The following is a 25,453-nucleotide window of genomic DNA, read 5'->3' as shown; positions in this document are numbered from 1 at the left end:
ACACATGTAAGTTCATTTAGAGTGACTATAGATCCTGGAGAAGGAGGAACACATTTACATGTCAGAGACATGACGTCATGAACAAATGTGATGATATAACGAGATTGGATGATTTCCCACTGACAGTTACAGCCAGTAAACACTCCGCAGTCAAACCGCCAAGGTCCACTTTGTTTAAACAAACTATTGCTTCATCAAAACCTTCTAGCCAACAAAGCTGAATTGACATAGACCTGTGACAGTGTGGTGAGCAGGTTACTGGCTCAGGAAGTCGCCTTGAACTCACTGTGTGACATGTAGGCTACTGGCACCATATGTCTGTTTCAGAGGGACAACTTTATGTCACTGTTACTGTACGATTACAAATTAACGAATGTATCCAACTTGAAACTGACAAAGTTACAACGTAGCCTAACACGTTGCGGGTATACATGGTGAGATGTTGTTTTCTGAGTAAATGATTAACCACAGAAAATTAATAATAGCTTTTGCTCACCAGCGAATTCAGATCAAATAAAAAACAGACCCATTGAAGTATTGTAACCGACCCCAAGCTGCACTAAAGGAGTAAGAAAAGTAAACAACTTACATTTGGAAACCTATCCCCTCCGTTGCTTGGGTTTTTGGTGTGATCTAACTGTAGGTGATCCAGCATCAAGTACAACGAGAAGACCACCACACAGAATATGGCACTTCCAAAAACGGTGAATTTACGACTAAGCTTCATTATTTGCAATAATTCACGACGCTACATCGGTTAAAAATAAGAACATTCAGGGGCTGTTCGTGACTTGATGCCTTGACTGCAAAGGAAGAGAAAATGTCAAGATAAAGTTAGTTTAAAAACTAAAAGAAAATATAGTGTCGGCTATTCCAACGGATTCGTTCATCTTCTTAAGCCCGGTGAACTTTGAGAGAGCACGTTGTTTAACCGAAGGTAGCCTTTAAACATCACCGGAGCCTAGAAGCAGTTCCCCTCGGAAGACTTGAGTGATTCAGCACAGCAGGTCCGACGAGCTAGTTCTTCCTGTATTTGTGTTCTGTGAGAAGTGGAGAAGTGAAAGCAAGGTAGCCGATGGTCGTGCGCCGCCTACTGACTCAAAAGTCCATCTGGGCAGCGCAGGTATTCTATGCGTAAATTCTGTCCGCCCTGCCGTTGCCGTGCGTAAAATGTTTCCATCTACATCTTCAGAGACTTAGCGATTTCTGCGCAGCTATTCAGCCTACAAACTAAAGAACACTTCTCACATCAGCTTAATGTTGCTAAAAGTTTATAATTAACTCCATCTCGTTCTGCAGTAGCCCACCACCATATCCTATTCAGGTTTCTAAGAACAAGGTCTCCAAATTGTGATTAATTAAAGATATCGTTCCATTCAGAGTTTAAAAGGAGATACAGTATTCCAGGTGTGCCGCCATATCCCTACGAAACGTAAAATAGCATCTGTGAAAAATCATCTGTGATCCACCGACAAAATTGATTTTAGTATAGCGTACTTATGATACACATCACAAAATTCACTAAACGCGTCTGTATTGGAAAAGAAGACATTCTACAAACGCGCAAGTGCTCCTGCACTGCAAAAAATCTATTCCATCTCTCCAACTGAGTAGCCTATCTCTCTCTCTCTCTCTCTCTGTCTCTCTCTCTCTCTCTCTCTCTCTCTCTCTCTCTCTCTCTCTCTCTCTCTCTCTCTCTCTCCGTACTGTAGTTTGATACAGGAGAAATGTACACGCCTCCTTTGGCATCATTTGATGACGAAAATATGTCAATTCAAAAATTGGAAATACCACGCGGTAGCCTGCAATGCTGCCAAGTAATTTAAAGATATTTGATACAAACATGCAAATATAATATAGGCATCTATTTCTGTCCCACAGCAAAACATGTAGCAGCTTAAGGTCTGAATGAAAAGTCATCATCATCATCGTCATCATCATCATCAACCTTTATTTTACTAGGCAAGTTAATTAAGAGCAACTCTCATTTACATTAACGGCCTAGGTGGGGGTAAAAGCCCCCTAGGGGATGGGGATGGGGAATAAAATAAAAAGAGCTAAGAGAACAAGGACAAAGAACAAGGAACAGGATTAGGAACAGGATTAAAAAAGACAAGACAAGTACACAAATATAGCAATCACAATCAGTGGCAGGATTAAGACACACAGCACATAACATTTATGGCAACAACAAGCTGCGGCAGAAAAACATGGGCTGACACATGGGTGTGTGTGTGTGTGTGTGTGTGTGTGTGTGTGTGTGTGTATTCGTGTGTTTGCGTGCGTGTGCGTCTGTGTGCTTGTGTGTAGCCTATCACTTCCAAATTAAATCCTATCTGTGTGTATGTGTGTATGTGTGTATGTGTGTGTGTGTGTGTGAGAGAGAGATAAATTATGCCCTTTATTGTACTTTGTTTAGTTCTTTGTAATATACATAACAGACAAAATTAAATGACCAGAAATACATACATACAGTATGCATACATATAGCACAAACATACATACATACATACATACATACTGTACAGTCTGTATATATGTATAATGCTCAAATATACATACATACACAACACGCAGGAGCACAAAGCAGCGAATGAACCACTCTGTTTTGCACCTGGGTGGGAGGAGCCTGTGAGTGGGAGGAGCCTGTGGGTGGGAGGGGCCTGTGACTGGAGGTGCTCCCCATCTGCCACAGCTCATCATGGAGGGGATGAGAGGGGTTGTCAAGGATGGACTTCAGTTTGTCCCTCATCCTCCTCTCCACCTCATCCTCCAGGCTGTCCAGTTGTTGCCCCGCGAGAGAGCCGGCCCTCCTCACCAGCTTGGTCAGTTTATTTGTCTCCTAATGTTGCCTCCCCAGCAGGCGATGGTAAAGAACAATGCCCTGGCTCCCACAGACTGATAGAGCATGCGCAGCAGCCTGCTACACACAGCGGAGGACCTGAGCCTATAGGAAGAACAAACTGCTCTGTCCTTTCCTATGGAGGGCCTCAGTGGTGTCTGTCTCTTCTGAATTGAAAGAGAGTTTGACTCGCTCTGTGTGTGTGTGTGTGTGTGTGTGTGTGTGTGTGTGAGAGAGAGAGAGAGAGAGAGAGAGAGAGACAGACAGGGGGGCTAGACTTGGAGGAGTCTGGCAAAGACAGGGATAGAGACAAGTCCCTGATTCCACATATTAATGCAACAACACTATCAACATTTCAACCTGACTAAGGTGTTCTGTGTTCTTGGCCCCTACCTCCCCACTTTAATACCCCCATGCTACCCCTACACGTGCTGTTTAAACCCCTTGTATTGGATTCCCAGTGCGTTATTATCAGCTGAGTGCTGATTGGTCAGAACGCAGTCACATGACCTGTCTAGCCTCAGTGACAGGTTGGGGACGCAGAGACGGACGGAGATAGCTAGATGCTAACCAGCTAGATGCTAACCAGCTAGCTGGCCCGTAGCACAGGTAATACCACCTCAATGTATTAATGGTGTGGGCATAACTTGTAAGATATAGTGCTGATGATATTGTTCGAGATTGATTGCGAGCAAGTGGATCTGATCTTGTTGTGACCCTCGATGTATTGTTGATTAGCATGCTAGCATTAGCTAGCATTAGCTTAGCTTGCGTTAGCTTGAAAGAGGAAGCAGCCTCTGTCTCAAAACACCTTCTTGTTTTGAGGAGGCCATTTCCAAGCTGCATCTGTATACATTACTAGGGCGAATGACAATAATATGCCCAGGTTATCAAGCAGGTTGTGTCAATGTGAGCTAGGTTTTAGCTTAGCCTTATGAACGTTAGCTAGCATGCTAACACCTAACACGTCACAGAAATCCACTTTCCCTGGCTGCTAGCTAGTTAGCCTAGCTAACAATAGCATCCCGCAGCAGCCCACTTTGCATCTATATTGTTTATCCAGTTTATTGTTTTGCTGCCAGCTATCATAAGATTGATCTAAGAATCACAATGATGCAGACTATTGTGTGCTTCATTGGTGAGGGAAGCTAACTAACCACCTAGCTAGAGTAGTTGGATTATGCCCTGAGATGGTTGACTACAAGATGGTACAGGAACCTGGATAATCTCTGGTAGCTGTGGGATTACCTGTGAGCAATCTCTGGTAGGCCTATTATCTAGGTTCCCCGGGATGAGTATTATCTAGGTTCCCCGGGATGAGTATTATCTAGGTTCCCCGGGATGAGTATTATCTAGGTTCCCCGGGATGAGTATTATCTAGGTTCCCCGGGATGAGTATTATCTAGGTTCCCCGGGATGAGTATTATCTAGGTTCCCCTGGATGAGGCGGGGGTGGGTGGGGGGAGGGGTAGGGGGGGTTACTCTGTCACACTATTGTAGCCAGTGTTTAAAATGATGTAGTTTGCCCCCCCTTCTCTCTTCCCCTAGTGATGGGTCAGGACACTGGCAAGCCGGCTTGGCCCAAACCAGCTGGAGGATACCAGACCATCACAGGGAGGAGATACGGCCGGAGACACGCTTATGTCAGCTTCCGGCCGACCCCTGCCAAGCACCGGAGCACAGCTGGGGCCGACGGGCCAGACAGAGAACGCAACCCTGTCCGCAAAGAACGACCTCTAGGTTCGATCTTATTATGTACAAAATAGTATTTTCCTAGCATAAGGGGCGTTGGTGTAGGCCGTAAGTGTCCTGATTTTGGACTGAGAAACTGCTCGTGGCTCTGTGTGTGTAAAGTGAACTCAAAAACCCATTTCTACCGGTGCACATTACATCCGTCACCAGGGCAGAACGGCAGACAGATGAAACAGGAGTTGCGTTTCGTCAAGCCAGATTGCTTTTTTCACCGAGCGAGGGAGCATGTTGCCCCCGGTAGCGCCTACGGCTCCCTGTTGCACCGGGAGTGCGCTTGGATCGATTCATCCTGTGACATGGAATGCAGTGTGCGAGGGGCTAAGCTTATAAACCCCTTATTCTCCTGGATAAAAGGTGTCTGCTTGGCTGCTCTGGCTGGCGCATTGCTATTCAACAAACACAACAAGCTCAGATACAGCCTTTCTCTCTGTGTTATCTTGTCGAAGCGGATCGAACACCGCGGTAGCCTTAATGGTGGACATGCTGCTTTTGGTGTTGTGATTTAGTTTGATTTGATCTTATGAGGATGAGATGAGGTTGATACTGATAGACTGATAGAATACAGATTGTAAATCGCCAGTTTGGGAACCTTTTAATGTCTACCTGCGTACGTAGGACTGGAATGAGGAAGTGATTAGTACTCAAGATGAGTGACAAGCAATGACGAGAATTCCAATGTACCTGTATTTATTACATATGGCAAATAAACGTTCTATTCTAATCTTTCTCTCTTCCTGTTCTGTGTGTTTGCTCACTCTCTAGCTCATAAAGGAAAGATCTCCTCCATGCTCCACGCCATGCTGCCCGCGTCAACGAATTCGGTCCACCCTGAGTTGAAAGCCAAGGCTGGTGCCGAGGCTCCAGGGAGGAAGCAGCCGTCGTCCAGGAGGCCGGCGGAGAGGCCGACGGAGACCCCGTCTGCGCCCCACAAGAAGCTGAAGAGCCATCGGACGGGCGCGGGGGACGCGGGGCGCACCGGGAGCGCCGGGGAGAAGAGCGCGGAGGCCAGTGCCTGGCCCATCCCTGAGGAGGAGGACGCTAACGCGGCTAACGCTAGGGTCCTGAGCTTTGTAAATATAGATTCCTATGAGCCGGACAGCAGTGGGGGTGATGAGGAGGAGGAGGAGGAGGAAGAGGAGAGCCCAGGGTCTGACCCCTCTCTAGGGCTGCAGAGGAGACTGGACAGCATGATCTTTGAGCTGGGGAAGGAGTTTGACTATCTTAGCGGCTTGCACTCGTATTTGTATACCAAGTCATGTGAGGGGGCGGAGCATCCCGTTAAGGACTCGACGGGTTCGTCTCATTCTGAGGAGGCGGGTCCTCAGGGGAGTTCACCGGAGCGTCAGACTGGGTCTGACCAGACTTTAACCGGCCCTGGTTCTCCAGGGGACTTTGCCGCTGGTGTGTCCCCAGCCTGCTCAACGGCGCCCGGGCACGGCGCCGACCAAACGGGCCCCCCCTCCCAGACTGAGATGGTGGTCCGGCCCAAAATCCGAAAGCAGACGAGCGAGACTCACCTGGAGAAGAGGAAGAGCTCTCATCATCATCACGGCGAGGAGGAGGAGGAGGAGGGGCGGGGCAGGGTGTCGGAGGCGGAGCCCGCCGGCGGGAAGGCCAAGTGCGTGTCGGCGCCGCCGTTCTTCCTGACGCAGACGGAGAGGCCGGATCACGACCTCCTGTTCAGCTTCCCCCCTGCGGAGCGCGGCGGGTTCAGCCCCGGGGAGAGGAGGAGGAGGGAGGGGGCGGAGCTCGGCGGGAAGATCGGCTCTGACGACGACGACGATATCTGGGAGGATCTGGAGGACTTCAGCGAGAAGGCTGCTCCTTTCCTAAAGGCTGAGGAGAGGTATGATCAACACGCTCAATAGAAAGCTTTTGATCCAATCCAACTTTATTTATAGAGCACATTTAAAACAACAAGAGTTGACCAAAGTGCTTTCCATTTCAGTCAATACAAAAAACACAGTAGACAACACAATAGGACAATAGAAGCATAATGGAAGATAATAAATAGCTACGCAAGGGAAAACAAATGTGTTTTTTGATGAGGTGTTTGTGTATTATAGTAGACTTAAGCTATGCAAAGTTCAGGAATTGAGAATAGAATAGAAAGTTTATTTGCCATATATAACCGGTACAAGTACATTGGAATCATATCATCTTGTCATCATCGTTTTTGCAGTATCTTATCAGCACTAATCACTTCCTCATTCCAGTCACAGGTACACAGCTAGACATTTAAAGGTTTCCAAACGCAATTTAATATTCATAGTCTAGCAGTCTTATCAGTATCATCCTCATCTACTTATCCCATCCGAACATGGTTGACTGTGTCTGTGTCCATGACGTGTAGTCATAATGTTATAAAATGTTATAAACACAGACATGATGTTATGAACACAGACATGATGTTATAAACACAGACATGATGTTATGAACACAGACATAATGTTATAAACACAGACATGATGTTATAAACACAGACATGATGTTATAAACACAGACAGGATGTTATGAACACAGACATGATGTTATGAACACAGACATGATGTTATAAACACAGACATGATGTTATGAACACAGACAGGATGTTATAAACACAGACATGATGTTATAAACACAGACATGATGTTATGAACACAGACATGATGTTATAAACACAGACATGATGTTATGAACACAGACATGATGTTATAAACACAGACATGATGTTATGAACACAGACATGATGTTATGAACACAGACATGATGTTATGAACACACATGATGTTATGAACACAGACATGATGTTATGAACACAGACATGATGTTATAAACACAGACATGATGTTATAAACACAGACATGATGTTATGAACACAGACATGATGTTATGAACACAGACAGGATGTTATGAACACAGACAGGATGTTATAAACACAGACAGGATGTTATAAACACAGACATGATGTCATAAACACAGACATGATGTTATAAACACAGACATGATGTTATGAACACAGACATGATGTTATAAACACAGACATGATGTTATAAACACAGACATGATGTTATAAATACAGACATGATGTTATAAACACAGACATGATGTTATGAACACAGACATGATGTTATAAACACAGACATGATGTTATAAACACAGACATGATGTTATGAACACAGACATGATGTTATGAACACAGACATGATGTTATGAACACAGACATGATGTTATAAACACAGACATGATGTTATAAACACAGACATGATGTTATGAACACAGACATGATGGTATGAACACAGACATGATGTTATGAACACAGACATGATGTTATGAACACAGACATGATGTTATAAACACAGACATGATGTTATAAACACAGACATGATGTTATGAACACAGACATGATGGTATGAACACAGACATGATGTTATGAACACAGACATGATGTTAGCGTTTTTGAGATCGTCTCACAATGACAAGTGCTTCATAAATATAATTTTACTTGGTCTGTACTTGGTCTGTACTTGGTCTGTACTTGGTCTGTATTTGGTCTGTATTTGGTCTGTACTTGGTCTGTACTTGGTCTGTACTAGGTCTGTATTTGGTCTGTGCTTGGTCGGTGGAGTGTAGGTCTGAGGATTGAGGAAGCAGAAGTGTGTAGGATCGAGGCTATCTTGTGGTTAAGACCGCTAAGAAGATTAGGAGAACGCGTACTACTGTGGGTGGACTCACGTGTGTTGTTGGTGTGTGTATGTTCTTCTCTTTGTGTGTGCATTTGCTTGTCGCATATGCATATCTGTGTGTGTGTATGTGCAACCTTCATATTTCCTGTGTGTGTGTGTGTGTGTGTGTTTGAGAGTGTGTCTTTCCCTTTTGTGCGTGCGATGCGTGCGTGTGTGTGTGTGCGTGCGCGTGTGTGTGTGCTGTTGCGCGCCTGCAGCTCTGAGTGCAGCGAGGGCGAGTGGTCGGCCTCCTGGGTGTCGGACTCGGGGTTGGAGAAGCAGCGGGGCTCCAGCGAGGAGAGCTGGGAAACCCTAGCCGGCCTGGACGACCCCGACGACCCCCGCGGCCCCCCCAGCAGCAGCCTGGACCACGGCGCCGGACCCGGGCCCAGCCAACCCCCCGAGTGAGTGAGGCAGCAGCTCACACTTAGACACGCAATCACATCACATAGGGACTTTTTTCATTTTTGAATCACATCCTTGGTCATAGTATGTACCTATTTAACAATATATGCCAAATATTTTTCACAATTTCCGTTTTTGTTGTAGTTTTATATCAAATCCTTTTTTCTTCCTGTCAAACAAAATCTCCTGAGTGCTTACGTCAGCAATGCAAGAGCAAGGTCAACCAATGATCTCACGACATCCACCCGTCAATCAGTGCTATCTGCCTATCGAAATCTGTCTAAAGTTGTTATAACCCGTCCACTTGTCAACATCCCAGTCAAATTCCTCTAAACGTTTTGTCCCGCCCCTATAGCCTGTTTGAGTCGGAAATACGTCAAACTACGGAAGTTAGATGATCTCAGATGTCCGTTTCAGCTGGACTTGAAAGAGTTAAACGAATGCCCAGGATTTCAGCTTAGGGGGATAAAGCAGAACCAGAACGTACAAGGGGCACTAGGACAGCAGGGTCGCTGCCCGCCTTCCACCACAGGCTCAAGAAGTATCTGCTAAATGACTGTGATGTAATGTGCCACATCAGTGGGGGGTCGCTTGACCCAAAACATGGGTTGAACCGAATGAAACCTGCGTTCTGGTCTTCTGGCCCTGGTGTGTGGGTCATCTACGGGGCTGTGGTTGCTGACCGAGCAGCAGACCACAGCTGGGAGCCCCGGCCGTGTGTCCACGCCCCTGCGGTGGCTACCCACTGAGCAAAGACACGTCTAAAAGACGTCTTTTAGATGTCTTTTTTGTCTTTTTCGGACGTCCAAAGACATCCAATTAGGAGCCAGAATGTTTTTTTGTTTTTTTTACGTTCAGATATTGAACCCGTTCTGCACGTCCACAGACGTCTTAGAGGGGTCCAAGCCAGACGTTTGAATATTGAGGGGTCCAGCAGACGTACAAATGGGGTTCTGGACCGACGGATGTTATTAAGACATGATCTGAACGTCTCCCTGACGTTGCGTGTTTGCTGGGTAGCTGAGCTGTGGTCCGGTGGTCTCTGGCCCGGTCTCTGGCCCGGTGGTCTCCGGCCCGGTGGTCTCTGGCCCGGTGGTCTCTGGCCCGGTGGTCTCTGGCTCCTGCTCACTCGGGCACAAGATCCATTTTAGAGAATGGGATCAGGTTTCCAGAGCAGTCGGTCCTGGTGGGGGCAGCCAGGCCTAAAAACGACCAAAATAAAACGTTTGATGGCTAAGAGCCTGCTGATATCGGCCGACCGATAAATTATCCAGGCTCGGCTTTTCCCGGGGCGTGTCTGATGTGTGTGTGTCTGGTCGTTGCCCCGCCCCTGCAGGGCGCCCTCGGCGCTGGAGGAGGGGGAGGTGCCCTGGCTGGTGTACAACGAGGAGACGGGCAGCTCCAGCGACGAGGACGACCCCGAGGGCATGAGCCACTTCGTCCACCCGGGTCTCTTCATCCTGGACGGCAACAACAACCTGGAGGACGACTCCAGCGTCAGCGAGGACCTGGACGCAGAGTGGAGGTGGGGCGGCGCGAAACAAATGCACCTAGTCCCGGAGTAGAGGTGTATGAGTACAACGCACATTTTTGTAGAATTTGCAAAACACTGTTAGAATAGAATAGAAAGTTTATTAAGTACAGGTACCTTGGAATTCTTGTCAGCACTTGTCCTTGCAGTATATTATCAGCTCTAATCACTTCCTCATTCCAGTCCAAGACATTTCAAGGTTTCCAAACTGGCATTATACTGGTATCAGCTTTAATCAAGTTTAGTGGCAGTAGCACCTCATTTGGTTGCACGAAAACTGGGTGATTGTATCTCAGCTTTTTTTGGAGGTATTTCAATAGGCTTTCATTTGGTCTTCTTGCCCTTCGTCCGTAGCCGGACACTCGGCCATTTTCCTTTCACTTCATCATTCAGGCTGAACAGGCTCCCGTTGCAGACGTTTTCCCAGATGGGCGTTGCCAAAGAGGGAGTCCTCAGCGATTCGTTCATCCCCTTAACCAATCACGTTGCGCAGTTTCCAGACACTAAATGGCATTTCGAAAAATTCTGATTCGGTGCCTGGAGCCCGTCTGCTTGGCCCCTGAGTGAAGCAGGGGTTCTGTCTGTCCCCGCCATCGAAGTCCTCCAGACGAGGGCCCTCCTCGCTGATTCCTCCAGACGAGGGCCCTCGGCGCTGGTTGTAATAAGGCCCTCCACTGCGTGTGGGTGGAGAGAATAGTTTTATTTCAAACTTTTTTGCTCTGATTTGATCCTCTTTATCTGAACTATACCTCCCAGGAGACGGAGAGAGACCCAGTGAGTCATTCAGAATAGAAGAATAGAATTACACTTTAGGAGGATACTTAATAATCAAACAAAATCTGCCAACTGTTTGACCAAAATATGACTAGGATTCTTATTTACTTTAGATTAATAAATAATATATATATTTTTTTAAATTAGTTTTAATCAAGTGGCAGCATTTCCACCTGTTATTTGTTGAGTGTCAGTGGACAGATTTGCAGTGACTAAAGCCATGGAATTGTTGTCCCGTGTGGATCCCTGGTGAATGTGTCTCGGGGGATGAAGGGTGAATGTGTCTCGGGGGATGAAGGGTGAATGTGTCTCGGGGGATGAAGGGTGAATGTGTCTCGGGGGGCTGAAGGGTGAATGTCTCTCGGGGGCTGAAGGGTGAATGTGTCTCAGGGTTGAAGGGTGAATGTCTCTCGGGGGCTGAAGGGTGAATGTGTCTCAGGGTTGAAGGGTGAATGTGTCTCAGGGTTGAAGGGTGAATGTGTCTCAGGGTTGAAGGGTGAATGTCTCTCGGGGGTTGAAGGGTGAATGTCTCTCGGGGGCTGAAGGGTGAATGTGTCTCTCGGGGGGTTGAAGGGTGAATGTCTCTCGGGGGTTGAAGGGTGAATGTCTCTCGGGGGCTGAAGGGTGAATGTGTCTCGGGGGGTTGAAGGGTGAATGTGTCTCTCGGGGGGGTTGAAGGGTGAATGTGTCTCGGGGGGTTGAAGGGTGAATGTCTCTCAGGGGGATGAAGGGTGAATGTCTCTCGGGGGGGTTGAAGGGTGAATGTGTCTCAGGGTTGAAGGGTGAATGTCTCTCGGGGGTTGAAGGGTGAATGTCTCTCGGGGGCTGAAGGGTGAATGTGTCTCTCGGGGGGTTGAAGGGTGAATGTCTCTCGGGGGTTGAAGGGTGAATGTCTCTCGGGGGCTGAAGGGTGAATGTGTCTCGGGGGGTTGAAGGGTGAATGTGTCTCTCGGGGGGGTTGAAGGGTGAATGTGTCTCGGGGGGTTGAAGGGTGAATGTGTCTCGGGGGGTTGAAGGGTGAATGTCTCTCGGGGGTTGAAGGGTGAATGTGTCTCTCGGGGGGTTGAAGAGTGAATGTCTCTCGGGGGGTTGAAGGGTGAATGTCTCTCAGGGGGATGAAGGGTGAATGTCTCTCGGGGGGTTGAAGAGTGAATGTGTCTCGGGGGGTTGAAGAGTGAATGTGTCTCGGGGGGTTGAAGGGTGAATGTGTCTCGGGGGGTTGAAGGGTGAATGTCTCTCGGGGGTTGAAGGGTGAATGTCTCTCGGGGGCTGAAGGGTGAATGTGTCTCTCGGGGGGTTGAAGGGTGAATGTCTCTCGGGGGGGTTGAAGGGTGAATGTCTCTCGGGGGGTTGAAGGGTGAATGTCTCTCGGGGGTTGAAGGGTGAATGTCTCTCGGGGGGGTTGAAGGGTGAATGTCTCTCGGGGGGTTGAAGGGTGAATGTCTCTCGGGGGTTGAAGGGTGAATGTCTCTCGGGGGGTTGAAGGGTGAATGTGTCTCTGGGGGCTGAAGGGTGAATGTGTCTGTTGAAGGGTGAATGTGTCTCGGGGGTTGAAGGGTGAAGGTCTCTCGGGGGTTGAAGGGTGAATGTCTCTCGGGGGGTTGAAGGGTGAATGTGTCTCTCGGGGGGGTTGAAGGGTGAATGTGTCTCGGGGGGTTGAAGGGTGAATGTCTCTCGGGGGTTGAAGGGTGAATGTGTCTCTCGGGGGATGAAGGGTGAATGTCTCTCGGGGGGTTGAAGGGTGAATGTCTCTCGGGGGGCTGAAGGGTGAATGTGTCTCGGGGGGTTGAAGGGTGAATGTGTCTCGGGGGGTTGAAGGGTGAATGTCTCTCGGGGGTTGAAGGGTGAATGTGTCTCTCGGGGGATGAAGGGTGAATGTCTCTCGGGGGGTTGAAGGGTGAATGTGTCTCGGGGGGTTGAAGGGTGAATGTCTCTCGGGGGGTTGAAGGGTGAATGTCTCTCGGGGGGTTGAAGGGTGAATGTCTCTCGGGGGTTGAAGGGTGAATGTCTCTCGGGGGCTGAAGGGTGAATGTCTCTCGGGGGGGTTGAAGGGTGAATGTCTCTCAGGGGGTTGAAGGGTGAATGTGTCTCTCGGGGGGTTGAAGGGTGAATGTGTCTCGGGGGGTTGAAGGGTGAATGTGTCTCGGGGGTTGAAGGGTGAATGTCTCTCGGGGGGTTGAAGGGTGAATGTCTCTCGGGGGTTGAAGGGTGAATGTGTCTCGGGGGTTGAAGGGTGAATGTGTCTCGGGGGGTTGAAGGGTGAATGTCTCTCGGGGGCTGAAGGGTGAATGTGTCTCGGGGGTTGAAGGGTGAATGTCTCTCGGGGGTTGAAGGGTGAATGTGTCTCGGGGGTTGAAGGGTGAATGTCTCTCGGGGGGTTGAAGGGTGAATGTGTCTCGGGGGGGCTGAAGGGTGAATGTGTCTCGGGGGGTTGAAGGGTGAATGTCTCTCTGGGGTTGAAGGGTGAATGTCTCTCTGGGGTTGAAGGGTGAATGTCTCTCTGGGGTTGAAGGGTGAATGTCTCTCTGGGGGTTGAAGGGTGAATGTCTCTCGGGGGGTTGAAGGGTGAATGTCTCTCTGGGGTTGAAGGGTGAATGTCTCTCTGGGGTTGAAGGGTGAATGTCTCTCTGGGGTTGAAGGGTGAATGTCTCTCTGGGGTTGAAGGGTGAATGTCTCTCTGGGGTTGAAGGGTGAATGTCTCTCTGGGGGTTGAAGGGTGAATGTCTCTCGGGGGGTTGAAGGGTGAATGTCTCTCTGGGGGCTGAAGGGTGAATGTCTCTCGGGGGTTGAAGGGTGAATGTGTCTCGGGGGTTGAAGGGTGAATGTCTCTCGGGGGGTTGAAGGGTGAATGTCTCTCTGGGGGTTGAAGGGTGAATGTCTCTCGGGGGGCTGAAGGGTGAATGTCTCTCGGGGGTTGAAGGGTGAATGTGTCTCGGGGGTTGAAGGGTGAATGTCTCTCGGGGGTTGAAGGGTGAATGTGTCTCGGGGGGTTGAAGGGTGAATGTCTCTCGGGGGGTTGAAGGGTGAATGTCTCTCGGGGGTTGAAGGGTGAATGTCTCTCGGGGGGTTGAAGGGTGAATGTGTCTCGGGGGTTGAAGGGTGAATGTGTCTCGGGGGGTTGAAGGGTGAATGTCTCTCGGGGGCTGAAGGGTGAATGTGTCTCGGGGGTTGAAGGGTGAATGTCTCTCTGGGGGTTGAAGGGTGAATGTCTCTCTGGGGGTTGAAGGGTGAATGTCTCTCGGGGGGTTGAAGGGTGAATGTCTCTCGGGGGGCTGAAGGGTGAATGTCTCTCGGGGGTTGAAGGGTGAATGTGTCTCGGGGGTTGAAGGGTGAATGTCTCTCGGGGGTTGAAGGGTGAATGTGTCTCGGGGGTTGAAGGGTGAATGTCTCTCGGGGGGTTGAAGGGTAAATGTGTCTCGGGGGGTTGAAGGGTGAATGTGTCTCGGGGGCTGAAGGGTGAATGTGTCTCGGGGGGTTGAAGGGTGAATGTGTCTCGGGGGGTTGAAGGGTGAATGTGTCTCGGGGGATGAAGGGTGAATGTCTCTCGGGGGTTGAAGGGTGAATGTGTCTCGGGGGATGAAGGGTGAATGTCTCTCGGGGGTTGAAGGGTGAATGTGTCTCGGGGGATGAAGGGTGAATGTCTCTCGGGGGTTGAAGGGTGAATGTGTCTCAGGGTTGAAGGGTGAAGGTCTCTCGGGGGGTTGAAGGGTGAAGGTCTCTCGGGGGGTTGAAGGGTGAATGTGTCTCAGGGTTGAAGGGTGAATGTCTCTCGGGGGTTGAAGGGTGAATGTGTCTCTGGGGGCTGAAGGGTGAAGGTCTCTCAGGGGGTTGAAGGGTGAATGTCTCTCGGGGGCATAAGGGTGAATGTCTCTCGGGGGGTTGAAGGGTGAATGTCTCTCGGGGGCTGAAGGGTGAATGTCTCTCGGGGGGTTGAAGGGTGAATGTGTCTCAGGGTTGAAGGGTGAATGTCTCTCGGGGGTTGAAGGGTGAATGTGTCTCTGGGGGCTGAAGGGTGAAGGTCTCTCAGGGGGTTGAAGGGTGAATGTCTCTCGGGGGCATAAGGGTGAATGTGTCTCGGGGGTTGAAGGGTGAATGTCTCTCGGGGGGGTTGAAGGGTGAAGGTCTCTCGGGGGATGAAGGGTGAATGTCTCTCGGGGGTTGAAGGGTGAAGGTCTCTCGGGGGATGAAGGGTGAATGTCTCTCGGGGGGTTGAAGGGTGAATGTCTCTCGGGGGTTGAAGGGTGAATGTCTCTCGGGGGGTTGAAGGGTGAATGTCTCTCGGGGGGTTGAAGGGTGAATGTGTCTCGGGGGGTTGAAGGGTGAATGTCTCTCGGGGGCTGAAGGGTGAATGTGTCTCGGGGGGTTGAAGGGTGAATGTCTCTCGGGGGGCTGAAGGGTGAATGTCTCTCGGGGGGTTGAAGGGTGAATGTCTCTGGGGGTTGAAGGGTGAATGTCTCTCGGGGGGTTGAAGGGTGAATGTCTCTGGGGGTTGAAGGGTGAATGTCTCTCGGGGGGTTGAAGGGTGAATGTCTCTCGGGGGGTTGAAGGGTGAATGTCTCTCGGGGGGGTTGAAGGGTGAATGTGTCTCGGGGGTTGAAGGGTGAATGTCTCTCGGGGGTTGAAGGGTGAATGTGTCTCGGGGGTTGAAGGGTGAATGTCTCTCGGGGGGGTTGAAGGGTGAATGTCTCTCGGGGGGTTGAAGGGTGAATGTCTCTCACGGGGTTGAAGGGTGAATGTGTCTCGGGGGTTGAAGGGTGAATGTCTCTCGGGGGTTGAAGGGTGAATGTGTCTCTCGGGGGTTGAAGGGTGAATGTCTCTCGGGGGTTGAAGGGTGAATGTGTCTCGGGGGTTGAAGGGTGAATGTGTCTCTCGGGGGTTGAAGGGTGAATGTCTCTCGGGGGTTGAAGGGTGAAGGTCTCTCGGGGGTTGAAGGGTGAAGGTCTCTCGGGGGTTGAAGGGTGAATGTCTCTCGGGGGTTGAAGGGTGAATGTGTCTCTCGGGGGGTTGAAGGGTGAATGTGTCTCGGGGGTTGAAGGGTGAATGTCTCTCGGGGGTTGAAGGGTGAAGGTCTCTCGGGGGGTTGAAGGGTGAAGGTCTCTCGGGGGGTTGAAGGGTGAATGTCTCTCGGGGGTTGAAGGGTGAATGTGTCTCGGGGGGTTGAAGGGTGAATGTGTCTCGGGGTTGAAGGGTGAATGTGTCTCGGGGGGTTGAAGGGTGAATGTGTCTCGGGGGGTTAAAGGTGCTCGTACTGAGGTGGTGTTCTCCTCTGCTCCAGGCTGCTGGATGATTTCGGGGAGGGCTTCGGCATGGCGCAGGCCATCTCCTACGTGGACCCCCAGCTGCTCACGTACATGGCCCTGGAAGAGCGCCTGGCCCAGGCCATGGAGGTAGGCACAAACACTCTCCCAGGCCATGGAGGTAGGGACACACTCTCTCAGGCCATGGAGGTAGGGACACTCTCTCCCAGGCCATGGAGGTAGGGACCAACACTCTCCCAGGCCATGGAGGTACGGACAAACTCTCTCTCTTCCTGCCCTAAAACACTTAGTTGTGTTCTTCCCGGGTCTCCGAGGTGTAATCACGCGCCCTCTGCTCGCTAGACCTCGCAGAGCCAAAAAGAGAAGGTTGAACGCTGAAACAAGTCTCCAATGACCCAGTTTCGCTGAGCCAGACCAATCTATCTCCACACTTGCTTCACGCTGAGTCAGCGCTCGGGAAAGGTCTGACTGGTCTCGTTACCATTCGGGGATTCTGGGAAAAAAAACGCTGTACTGTTCCTTTAAAACCAATCACAATCGCCTGTGGCGGGACGGTTGATAGGTTGTTGTTGTTTCACATAGTCTGGGAGAACCTCCCTTCGCCACTGATTGGCCGACCACCTGAATCGGCACCACTGATTGGGCAGTCATAAACGAATGGCGTATCCCCAAAACCTACATCCGTTGAGTCAGACTAACACTGACCCCAAAAAAAAGTTTTGTGTAGAAATGTGGGGCTCAGAAGTCTGATTAAATGATGCCTAGTACACATCTTTATAGTAGTTGTAGTCATGGCCCACATGCACAGAATCAAGACATAACGAGGCTTTTCATTCCAAGGACACTTAAATTTGGCGTCCCAATCACATTGTGTCGTTCTGTACCGTTGGCCGGACTGGTGAAATCTCTGGGCTCAAATTCCTCACAGATGGCAAGATGGCCGCCATTACAAGAATACTTCCTCTGGAATGAAACACTAGCGAGGGTCCAAACAGCGATGCAGGGATGTCTGTCTTTCAACTTGAAATGTCTTTGATTGTGCTCTGATGATCACTCCAATGCTAGCTGTGTGCTAATAAAGTGTGTGTGTGTGTGTGTGTGTGTGTGTGTGTGTGTGTGCGTGTGTGTGTGCGTGTGCGTGTGTGTGTGTCCAGGCTGCCCTCGCCCACCTGGAGTCCCTGGCCATCGACGTAGAGCAGGCCCACCCTCCGGCCACCGAGCAGATCATCGCCTGCCTGCCCCCCATCACGGTCCAGGACGACCCCAGCGGTGAGGGACGCGCCACGGTCCAGCCTGACCCCCCCACACCCTGACCCCTGACCCCACCCAGCACCCCCCACACCCTGACCCCGACCAATCACAGGGACACCCACCCGCACACCAGAAAAGAGAACCTGTCCCCCGTTTCCCATTGGAGGAGTTTGGTCCTTAGCATCGTACGCCCTGTTATATACAGTTATATACGATCATAAACGGTCCATAGAAACACATTGACAGACTGCACTCTTGAGGTATTAGTGCTAACAGGTAAGTAGTACACTATGGATCCCTAGGGGCTTATTAAGGCCCACGCCGAAGCACACAGTGGATCTCTATGGTTCATAATGTGCTCAGAGAGATCCGTTGTGTACTCAGCTGTGACATGAGCAACGAGCACTAATATCTCAAGAGTGCACAGACTGTCAAATGATGCTATATAGACCGTATATGATGGTAAATAACCTTATAACAGGGCTTATATAACGCTAAATACCAAACTAGTCGTTCAGGGTCCAGTCAGGAGAGACCGTGTCCAGGCAGGAGAGACCGTGTCCAGGCAGGAGAGACCGTGTCCAGGCAGGAGAGACCGTGTCCAGGCAGGAGAGACCGTGTCCAGGCAGGGAGCTGCTCGTGTGGAGAGAGACCAGGCGGTTCTCTTAGTCCATGTGAAGCTTGTCATCCTCCGAACGGGTGACCGCGAGGAAGCTTTGGGGTTGGGGGGGGGGGTGTGACCGGTAGGAAGCGTTTAGCCGCCACGGGGTGTGACTGAGAGGCGGGAACGAGAGGGGAAAGAGCTTCCTCACCCCTCCGAGGCCATGCGTCAAGCTCAGGGTCGAGCAAGAGGCCGACGTTTCTCATGCCGTGTGTTGATTGGAAGGAAGGTTGCGTGTGCGCCATGCGGACTGCCCTGTCACTGGAGGACCAGGATGTGGTGGATTTATGTCGAGTCACACTTTGACACTTCTGATTAGTACTTCCTTTGAGTCACTCTGAATCTTCTTATCACTTTCTCACACACCCTCCTTCTCTCTCCCCCTCCCTCCTCCTCCCTTCTCTCTCCCCCTCCCTCCTCCTCCCTTCTCTTCCTCCCTCCCTCCTCCTCCTCCTCCTCCTCCTCCCTCCTCCTCCCTCCTCCTCCCTCCTCCTCCTCCTCCCTTCTCTTCCTCCCCCCCCCCCCCCCTCCCTCCCTCCTCCTCCTCCCTCTCTCCCTCTCTCTCCAGGCCAGGAGCAGTGCTGTGCCATCTGCTGTTGTGAGTACATCAAAGATGAGATTGCTACCCAGCTGCCGTGTCACCACATGTTCCACAAGATATGCGTGACTCTCTGGCTCCAGAAGGTAGGTGTGTGTGTGTGTGTGTGTGTGTGTGTGTGTGTGTGTGTGTGTGTGTGTGTGTGTGTGTGTGTGTGTGTGTGTGTGTGTGTGTGTGTGTGTGTGTGTGTGTGTGAGAGTGTGTGTGTGTGTGTGTGTGTGAGAGTGTGTGTGTGTGAGAGTGTGTGTGTGTGTGTGTGAGAGTGTGTGTGTGTGTGTGTGTGTGTGTGTGAGTGAGTGTAAGTGTGTGATCGCAGGCCAATCAAAGGCGGTCCTAACTCTAACCCTCCCTTGCTTTGTGAAGTCAAAGTCAAGTTTATTTATATAGCATATGTTCATACAAGCACACAGTGAAATATAAATAAAAACAGTACATAGTATGTAGTAAACAACAACAACAAAGCAAAACAAAACATATGGAAAAAATATACAAGAATTTAAAAGAAACAGTACATTCTTAAAATACATACATGGTGACTTTTTGACTGGTTATAAAGTCGTTGAGTCTCATTTTAATACTGATTCCATGTAGTTATTCTATAGATATCTGCTCGGCTGGTCGGGTTGACCAAAAAGGACCTAACTATTTATTGACCTTAGGGGTCAGTGACCCTAGACAGTGACTGTCTAGGGGTCAGTGACCTCTACTGTCAAAAGAGACATTTTTGGCAAAAAAAAATCAATACTAAATCTGACTGGAGCCGCAAAAGTTATTTGAGCCTCATAATGAACACGTTTCCCCTTAGATTTGTGATCAGGCTTGGCGGTAGACGCCCGGGGGTCCTCCAGGACATTATGAGCGTCAAACACTTTTTAACGCGTTTTTATGCACCAATTTGTGCTGGATTAGCCTTTCTGCTACTATCTAGCTAGTTCGCTAACTTGTGTGACAACATGACCATTTATTTTAGTAATAAATAAATAAATGTATTTGATATTAATAGATTTTATTTAGTTATTTATTTCCATATAATTTCAAAGCCAGGGAACCACTGGAGAGCGGCTAAAGAGCCGCATGCTAGTTATCCTGACGAGTAGCGTCTTTTTGCTGGCTTCCAAAATGAACGTTGGTCTCGGGAAGAGATATTTACGACAGGAAGTGGTGGTGCTCATGGGAAATGCAGTCCGGGGTCTTTCCGGGAAAACACTACCGCTTTTGTCCACAGGTGCCGCCAAAATCAACACAAACTGAAAAACTCCTTGTAGCTGATCTAAAGAGAAAAAAACGCTCTAGAGGTCACAGAGGTCACAGAGGTCACAGAGGTGATGAGGAGGATTAAAAGGCAGCTGTCAAGGAATTGATGTTCTCCCCTCCCTCTCTCTCTCTCTCTCTCTCTCTCTCTCTCCCTCTCTCTCTCTCTCCATCCCTCTCTCTCTCTCTCTCTCTCTCTCTCTCTCTCCCTCCCTCTCTCTCTCCCTCTCTCTCTCTCCCTCCCTCTCTCTCTCTCTCTCTCTCTCTCTCCCTCTCTCTCTCTCTCTCTCTCTCTCTCTCTCTCTCTCCCTCTCTCTCTCTCTCTCTCTCTCTCTCTCTAGTCGGGGACGTGTCCCGTGTGCCGCCATGTCCTGACTCCGGCCCTCCCAGAAGCCCCTGCTCCCACTTCATTCGTGTCAGATCAGGACATCCCGCCGTCCAATCACAGCGCAGCAGGAACCCGATGAATCCGCATCCGCAGCCGACCAATCAGCAGCCCCAGAAATAAATAATAAAAAGAAAAGAGGCTCTGATGCTTCCGTGGGAAAAAAACGCTTTTTCCTTTCATTGCCTCTCTCTTTCTCTCTCTCTCTGAGATGTAGCTCTGTGTGAATGTCTCTCTCTCTTTCTCTCTCTCTCTCTCTGAGATGTAGCTCTGTGTGAATGTCTCTCTCTCTTTCTCTCTCTCTCTCTCTGAAATGTAGCTCTGTGTGAATGTCTCTCTCTTTCTCTCTCTCTCTCTCTCTCTCTGAGATGTAGCTCTGTGTGAATGTCTCTCTCTCTTTCTCTCTCTCTCTGAGATGTAGCTCTGTGTGAATGTCTCTCTCTCTTTCTCTCTCTCTCTCTCTCTCTGAGATGTAGCTCTGTGTGAATGTCTCTCTCTCTCTGAGATGTAGCTCTGTGTGAATGTCTCTCTCTCTTTCTCTCTCTTTCTTTCTCTCTCAGATGTAGCTCTGTGTGAATGTCTCTCTCTCTCTCTCTGAGATGTAGCTCTGTGTGAATGTCTCTCTCTCAGATGTAGCTCTGTGTGAATGTCTCTCTCTCTCTCAGATGTAGCTCTGTGTGAATGTCTCTCTCTCTCTCTCTCTCAGATGTAGCTCTGTGTGAATGTCTCTCTCTCTCTCTCTGAGATGTAGCTCTGTGTGAATGTCTCTCTCTCTCTCTCAGATGTAGCTCTGTGTGAATGTCTCTCTCTCTCTCTCTCTCTCTCTCTCTCAGATGTAGCTCTGTGTGAATGTCTCTCTCTCTCTCTCTCTCTCTCTCAGATGTAGCTCTGTGTGAATGTCTCTCTCTCTCTCTCTCTCTCAGATGAAGCTCTGTGTGAATGTCTCTCTCTCTCTCTGTGTGAATGTGACCTGATTTAATTCCTCACAATGTAACAGTTTCCAGTTCGATGTCCCGAGAGTGACAGTCCAAGCTTATTTTCTGAGAAAATATTATCTTTATAATCTCAGTCTTTGTTACGAAAGGTTGATTATGATGGAGATGGATTAGAAAGTTAAATATTGTTTCACTCAAGATTTCGTTATTGAGTTCCAAGATTTGACACTTATTTTTTATTTTTCCGTTGTACTAACTTTAAAATCACTTTGATCCCTGTGTTAAAATAAAGACTAGTGTGGGAAACACGACTACAATTTTTTAAATTCATGAATCTACAAGTGTATGTCAATTCCGAGAAAACAAACACTATTGACACGTGTAAATTCAAAGACTTTTATTGCAAGAACACAGTAAGAACATGGTATGAACATGAGGTTTAGACAACCAAAGGGACAAACTCACCATATGAACATTAAACCTACGATGGGACAGTGAAACTCAAAACGTAAGAATGTGCCAATCAACTAGAACACTGTATGTCAAATCAATCAAAACAAGATCGAATCTGATGGTTGAAATCCAGTGCACTCTTCACACAGTCTTTATTGATAATGACTCCAAAGAATTAATATTGTCATCTGTTTATAACATGGCAAAAAGTGCAGTTGAAATACATAAGTCTCAACATTGGTAATAAATACTCCAGCTCTTTAGGGATTAGACAGAATCCCCTTTAGAAAGAGAGACCTCAAGTGGATGTGTGTTAAGTTCTGCACAGTTGGCCACAAGGTTGTACAGAGTTTGTTTGTACAGCTCAGACCTGCACAGGGAAGTGAAGTTCTCTCATCAACAGATACAAGATGAAGTCCTGCTGTATCAGAGTACAGCAGACTGAAGCTGGAACCGTCAAATACGGGGGAAATCTACACTAGAACGGGCGTGAAAAAGTGTTGGATAAAAACCCAGAATACTGGTAAATATTTCAATACAATGGAGGAAATGGACTAAAAAATATATTTTTTAAAACAAACACTAGTACATGAGAATACCATTTGAGTGTCTCCAATAAATAAAGATACTAAAAAATTTGGTTTTCATCTGCGGTTTAAACAGGAATATCTTCTCCCGTCTACCGAGCAGTAGTTCTAGAATAAAGCACCTTTCTGGATGGCATTGGAACATTTTGTTTATAAAATACAACACTGGTGCTTTGAACCACAGCTGGAGAGATTCTGTTGTCTGGAATGCAGAGAAACCCTCCTCAACTCATCAGGATGAATCACATCGCTTGTTTCTACACCAAATGAGGTCTTGACAGTTTTGACATCTTCTACCAGCTAGGTGAGCGATAGGGGGGGGGGGAGGAGGAACTAAGATACTCAAAATCTTTTATACATACACTAAAAAATGTACAAACAATCATGCAGGTACAGACACAAAATATAGACCATGTTTTCTTTATAGAATACATCATTGGAAGAAGCTCTCCCAATAGATACATAGAGAAAAAGTGACACATTTTGCATGATTGCATTTTTTTTTTTTTATCAGATTAATGTTTGAAAAAAAACAAAAACGTAGAAAAAAAACAAATATAGCATCTACAAGTTATTTACAAAATACAGGAGGAGGAATGTTGCACGGTAACATTTGAAACATGATCAACCCGTCGTTCTCGTACGAGCAAGAATTATCTGATGCTATGTGGTGCTTCACAGAAGATGCTTTCAAAGACACGTTTGGTCTGTCAGCACAAATGGCAAGAAGAGCTCGGCTACGCAGAGAAGATGGCACCTTCTGAGGAGTGACAGGTCAAAGAGACGAACACAGCAGAGGGGCGATATCAGTCAGCCATCTTGCCAAGGGAAGTTCTTTCAGAACTCAGGGCTGCCTCTGCTGTGTTGATCCCTATGGGAACGAGTACAAGGCAAGATGGAGGCGCTCTTGACATCATACACTATGTATGAGGAGGAGAGTTCATTGTTAATGTCTGGTGTAAATGCATCATGTCTATCTACCATTTACAACAAGGTCATTACAATAAGACTGGATGTAGGAAATACTACACAACACATACACAAACAGAACATTGAGGGGGAAATAGGAAAGTGAAAAACCAAAGAAGAAGAGTCACATAGCGAGGCTACGCAACAGAACTGCTGACCAGCCAAATGCACAAGTTACATTTCCTGTCAGATACTAAGTATGAGACACTGAGCCAGCACCGGACGCTCTGGAATAAGGAGTTAAAAAGTAAAATAATTAATTATAAATCATTTAACTTTTTTCAAAGTGTAAAATAACAAGGGCATGATAATTGAATATTTTTTCATAATTAATTATATTTAAGGCGGCCTGATTGCAATGTCTTTACATTTCAAACCCCCCAAAAATGTACGTAAAAAGGTGACGCAAATTGCACTTATCCTTACATTGACTTAACTAGGAGGTTCTTAGATACAGGATCACAGTGACAGAAATAAAGACAGTGGATGAATAATACGGACAGACCTTGGAAATTAGATCTCAAACCATATAACGCAGCATTACAAAGAGCGGGGACGAAATTTAGAACCATCTTTTAGACGTGTACGTCGAGTCTGGGACTCTCAAACAGGCGACCGTGTCCTCAGGGACCTGGCATACCTCTTTTCTAGGTAATAACCACAGGTAGAGGTGAATCGAGAGCTGTCTTATACACACTCTCACCCTGGGCCTCGAAGCTACGCACCGCGCTAGAGTAGCGTCCTGTTGACTGTTCATTACCAGTGAGAGCAGCAGAAATAATTGGCGTTTCTTCGGCCTTACGAAGAGCAAATGTGTCTGGGTGTCCTGACTGTGAGGGAAACCGATAGCGATATGAAACCGTGCGACAGAGCGTAGCGCTGCTCGCTGAAGACTCGGACATGTGACTAGCAGGATTCGGACGTTCATATCTTCATATGACTGGACCTGACGTTCACTGTAGTCCAGTGAAAAGGTATAGAGAAGGAGTGTAGAAGTAAAGAACAGAGTTGTTGTCGTTGTTGTTGTTTGTACAGGGAATACTGTAGCTAGGACTCAGAGCGGAAACACCGACCGCGCTCCTTGATAATGGCTCAAAACAGTTGCATAGGCAAACAAAATAATAACACAGTGATTTTGTGACAAAGTTATAAACCGCAGTACAATCATGACTAGTAGCATCGAGGGTGTAAGGTTGAGTGATTCTCTCTCTGTATCGGGGGGGGGCGGGTGGGGGGGGGGGACTGGCTCCTGGTATCGGTGACGCGGGGGCCGGGCCTCGTGCTCTGCCTGGGGGGGGTGGGGGGGGGTGGCGGCGAGGGGCGGGGGGGGAGGAGGAGTCGGAGAACGACGAGGCTATTTCTTCTTAACGGCGGCCAGGTCTTTCTGAAGGTCGGAGAACTTGGGCCGGTTCTCGGGCTTGTACTCCCAGCATCGCTGCATGACCTTGTACACCTCCTCGGGACACTTCTGAGGGCAGGACATTCTGTAGCCTGCAGCGGACGAGACGGTCACACACACACACACACGGGAGGGACGGTCAGTACGTCATCGTCTTGGACCGGTAAACAACGATCGTTTCTCAAAGCATGATTGGTGTCGGGCCTCCGAGTTTACGCCGTTTTTTAAATCGGTGATGGTGAGTGGGCGTGGTCACAGCTCAGGGTGACCGGCTCGTTACCGGGGGCTTGAGCCCTGAGAGGGCGGGGCTCACCTTTCTCCACCTGCTCTCTGGCCTGCTGATTGGTCATCCCCGGGTAAGGACACACCCCTAGACTGAAGGTCTCCCACAGGAGGATCCCGTAGCTCCAGACGTCGCTCTCCGAGCTGTATCTCCCTGGAAAAACAATCAACCAATCAGTCTCCGAGCTGTATCTCCCTGGAAAAACAATCAACCAATCAGTCTCCGAGCTGTATCTCCCTGGAAAAACAATCAACCAATCAGTCTCTGAGCTGTATCTCCCTGGAAAAACAATCAACCAATCAGTCTCCGAGCTGTATCTCCCTGGAAAAACAATCAACCAATCAATCTCCGAGCTGTATCCAAGACAACCTCCGCTGCACCCAGGGTCCCAGCCGGCCTATCGGTGCTCTTTAAC

General features: G+C 48.7%; 3 protein-coding genes across 5 annotated transcripts in view; 1 reads left to right on the top strand and 2 right to left on the bottom strand.

Annotated features, from left to right (window-relative positions):
• man2a1 (mannosidase, alpha, class 2A, member 1) overlaps positions 1-990 on the bottom strand; it is a 55,121-nt gene extending 54,131 nt beyond the window's left edge. For both annotated transcript variants that reach the window (XR_014631082.1, XM_084460187.1), the window contains exon 1: positions 590-990. Coding sequence is in view for 1 of the 2 variants with exons in the window: in XM_084460187.1 (XP_084316313.1) it covers positions 590-727 (138 nt within the window). In the remaining variant the exon portion in view is untranslated. The remainder of the gene's footprint in view (positions 1-589) is intronic.
• Positions 991-3,360: 2,370 nt separating this feature from the next.
• pja2 (praja ring finger ubiquitin ligase 2) lies at positions 3,361-20,836 on the top strand. Its single transcript, XM_084459595.1, has 9 exons — positions 3,361-3,451; positions 4,391-4,582; positions 5,357-6,440; positions 8,517-8,702; positions 10,040-10,228; positions 16,284-16,395; positions 17,421-17,535; positions 18,747-18,862; positions 20,369-20,836. The coding sequence occupies exons 2-9, from the start codon at positions 4,393-4,395 to the stop codon at positions 20,492-20,494; spliced, it is 2,118 nt and encodes a 705-aa protein (XP_084315721.1). The 5' UTR covers positions 3,361-3,451; positions 4,391-4,392; the 3' UTR covers positions 20,495-20,836.
• Positions 20,837-24,710: 3,874 nt separating this feature from the next.
• fer (fer (fps/fes related) tyrosine kinase) overlaps positions 24,711-25,453 on the bottom strand; it is a gene marked incomplete at both ends in the record, with an annotated part of 18,342 nt that continues 17,599 nt past the window's right edge. For both annotated transcript variants that reach the window (XM_084461524.1, XM_084461525.1), the window contains 2 exons: positions 24,711-24,847; positions 25,069-25,191. In XM_084461524.1, coding sequence (XP_084317650.1) covers positions 24,711-24,847; positions 25,069-25,191 — 260 coding nt within the window. The remainder of the gene's footprint in view (positions 24,848-25,068; positions 25,192-25,453) is intronic.

The sequence above is a fragment of the Borostomias antarcticus genome (genome assembly GCF_949987555.1).
Source record: "Borostomias antarcticus genome assembly, chromosome: 2".
NCBI classification, from domain to species: Eukaryota; Metazoa; Chordata; class Actinopteri; order Stomiiformes; family Stomiidae; genus Borostomias; species Borostomias antarcticus.
The sequence above is the reverse complement of the archived record's forward strand: the minus strand, read 5'-3'. Positions and strand labels throughout refer to the sequence as shown.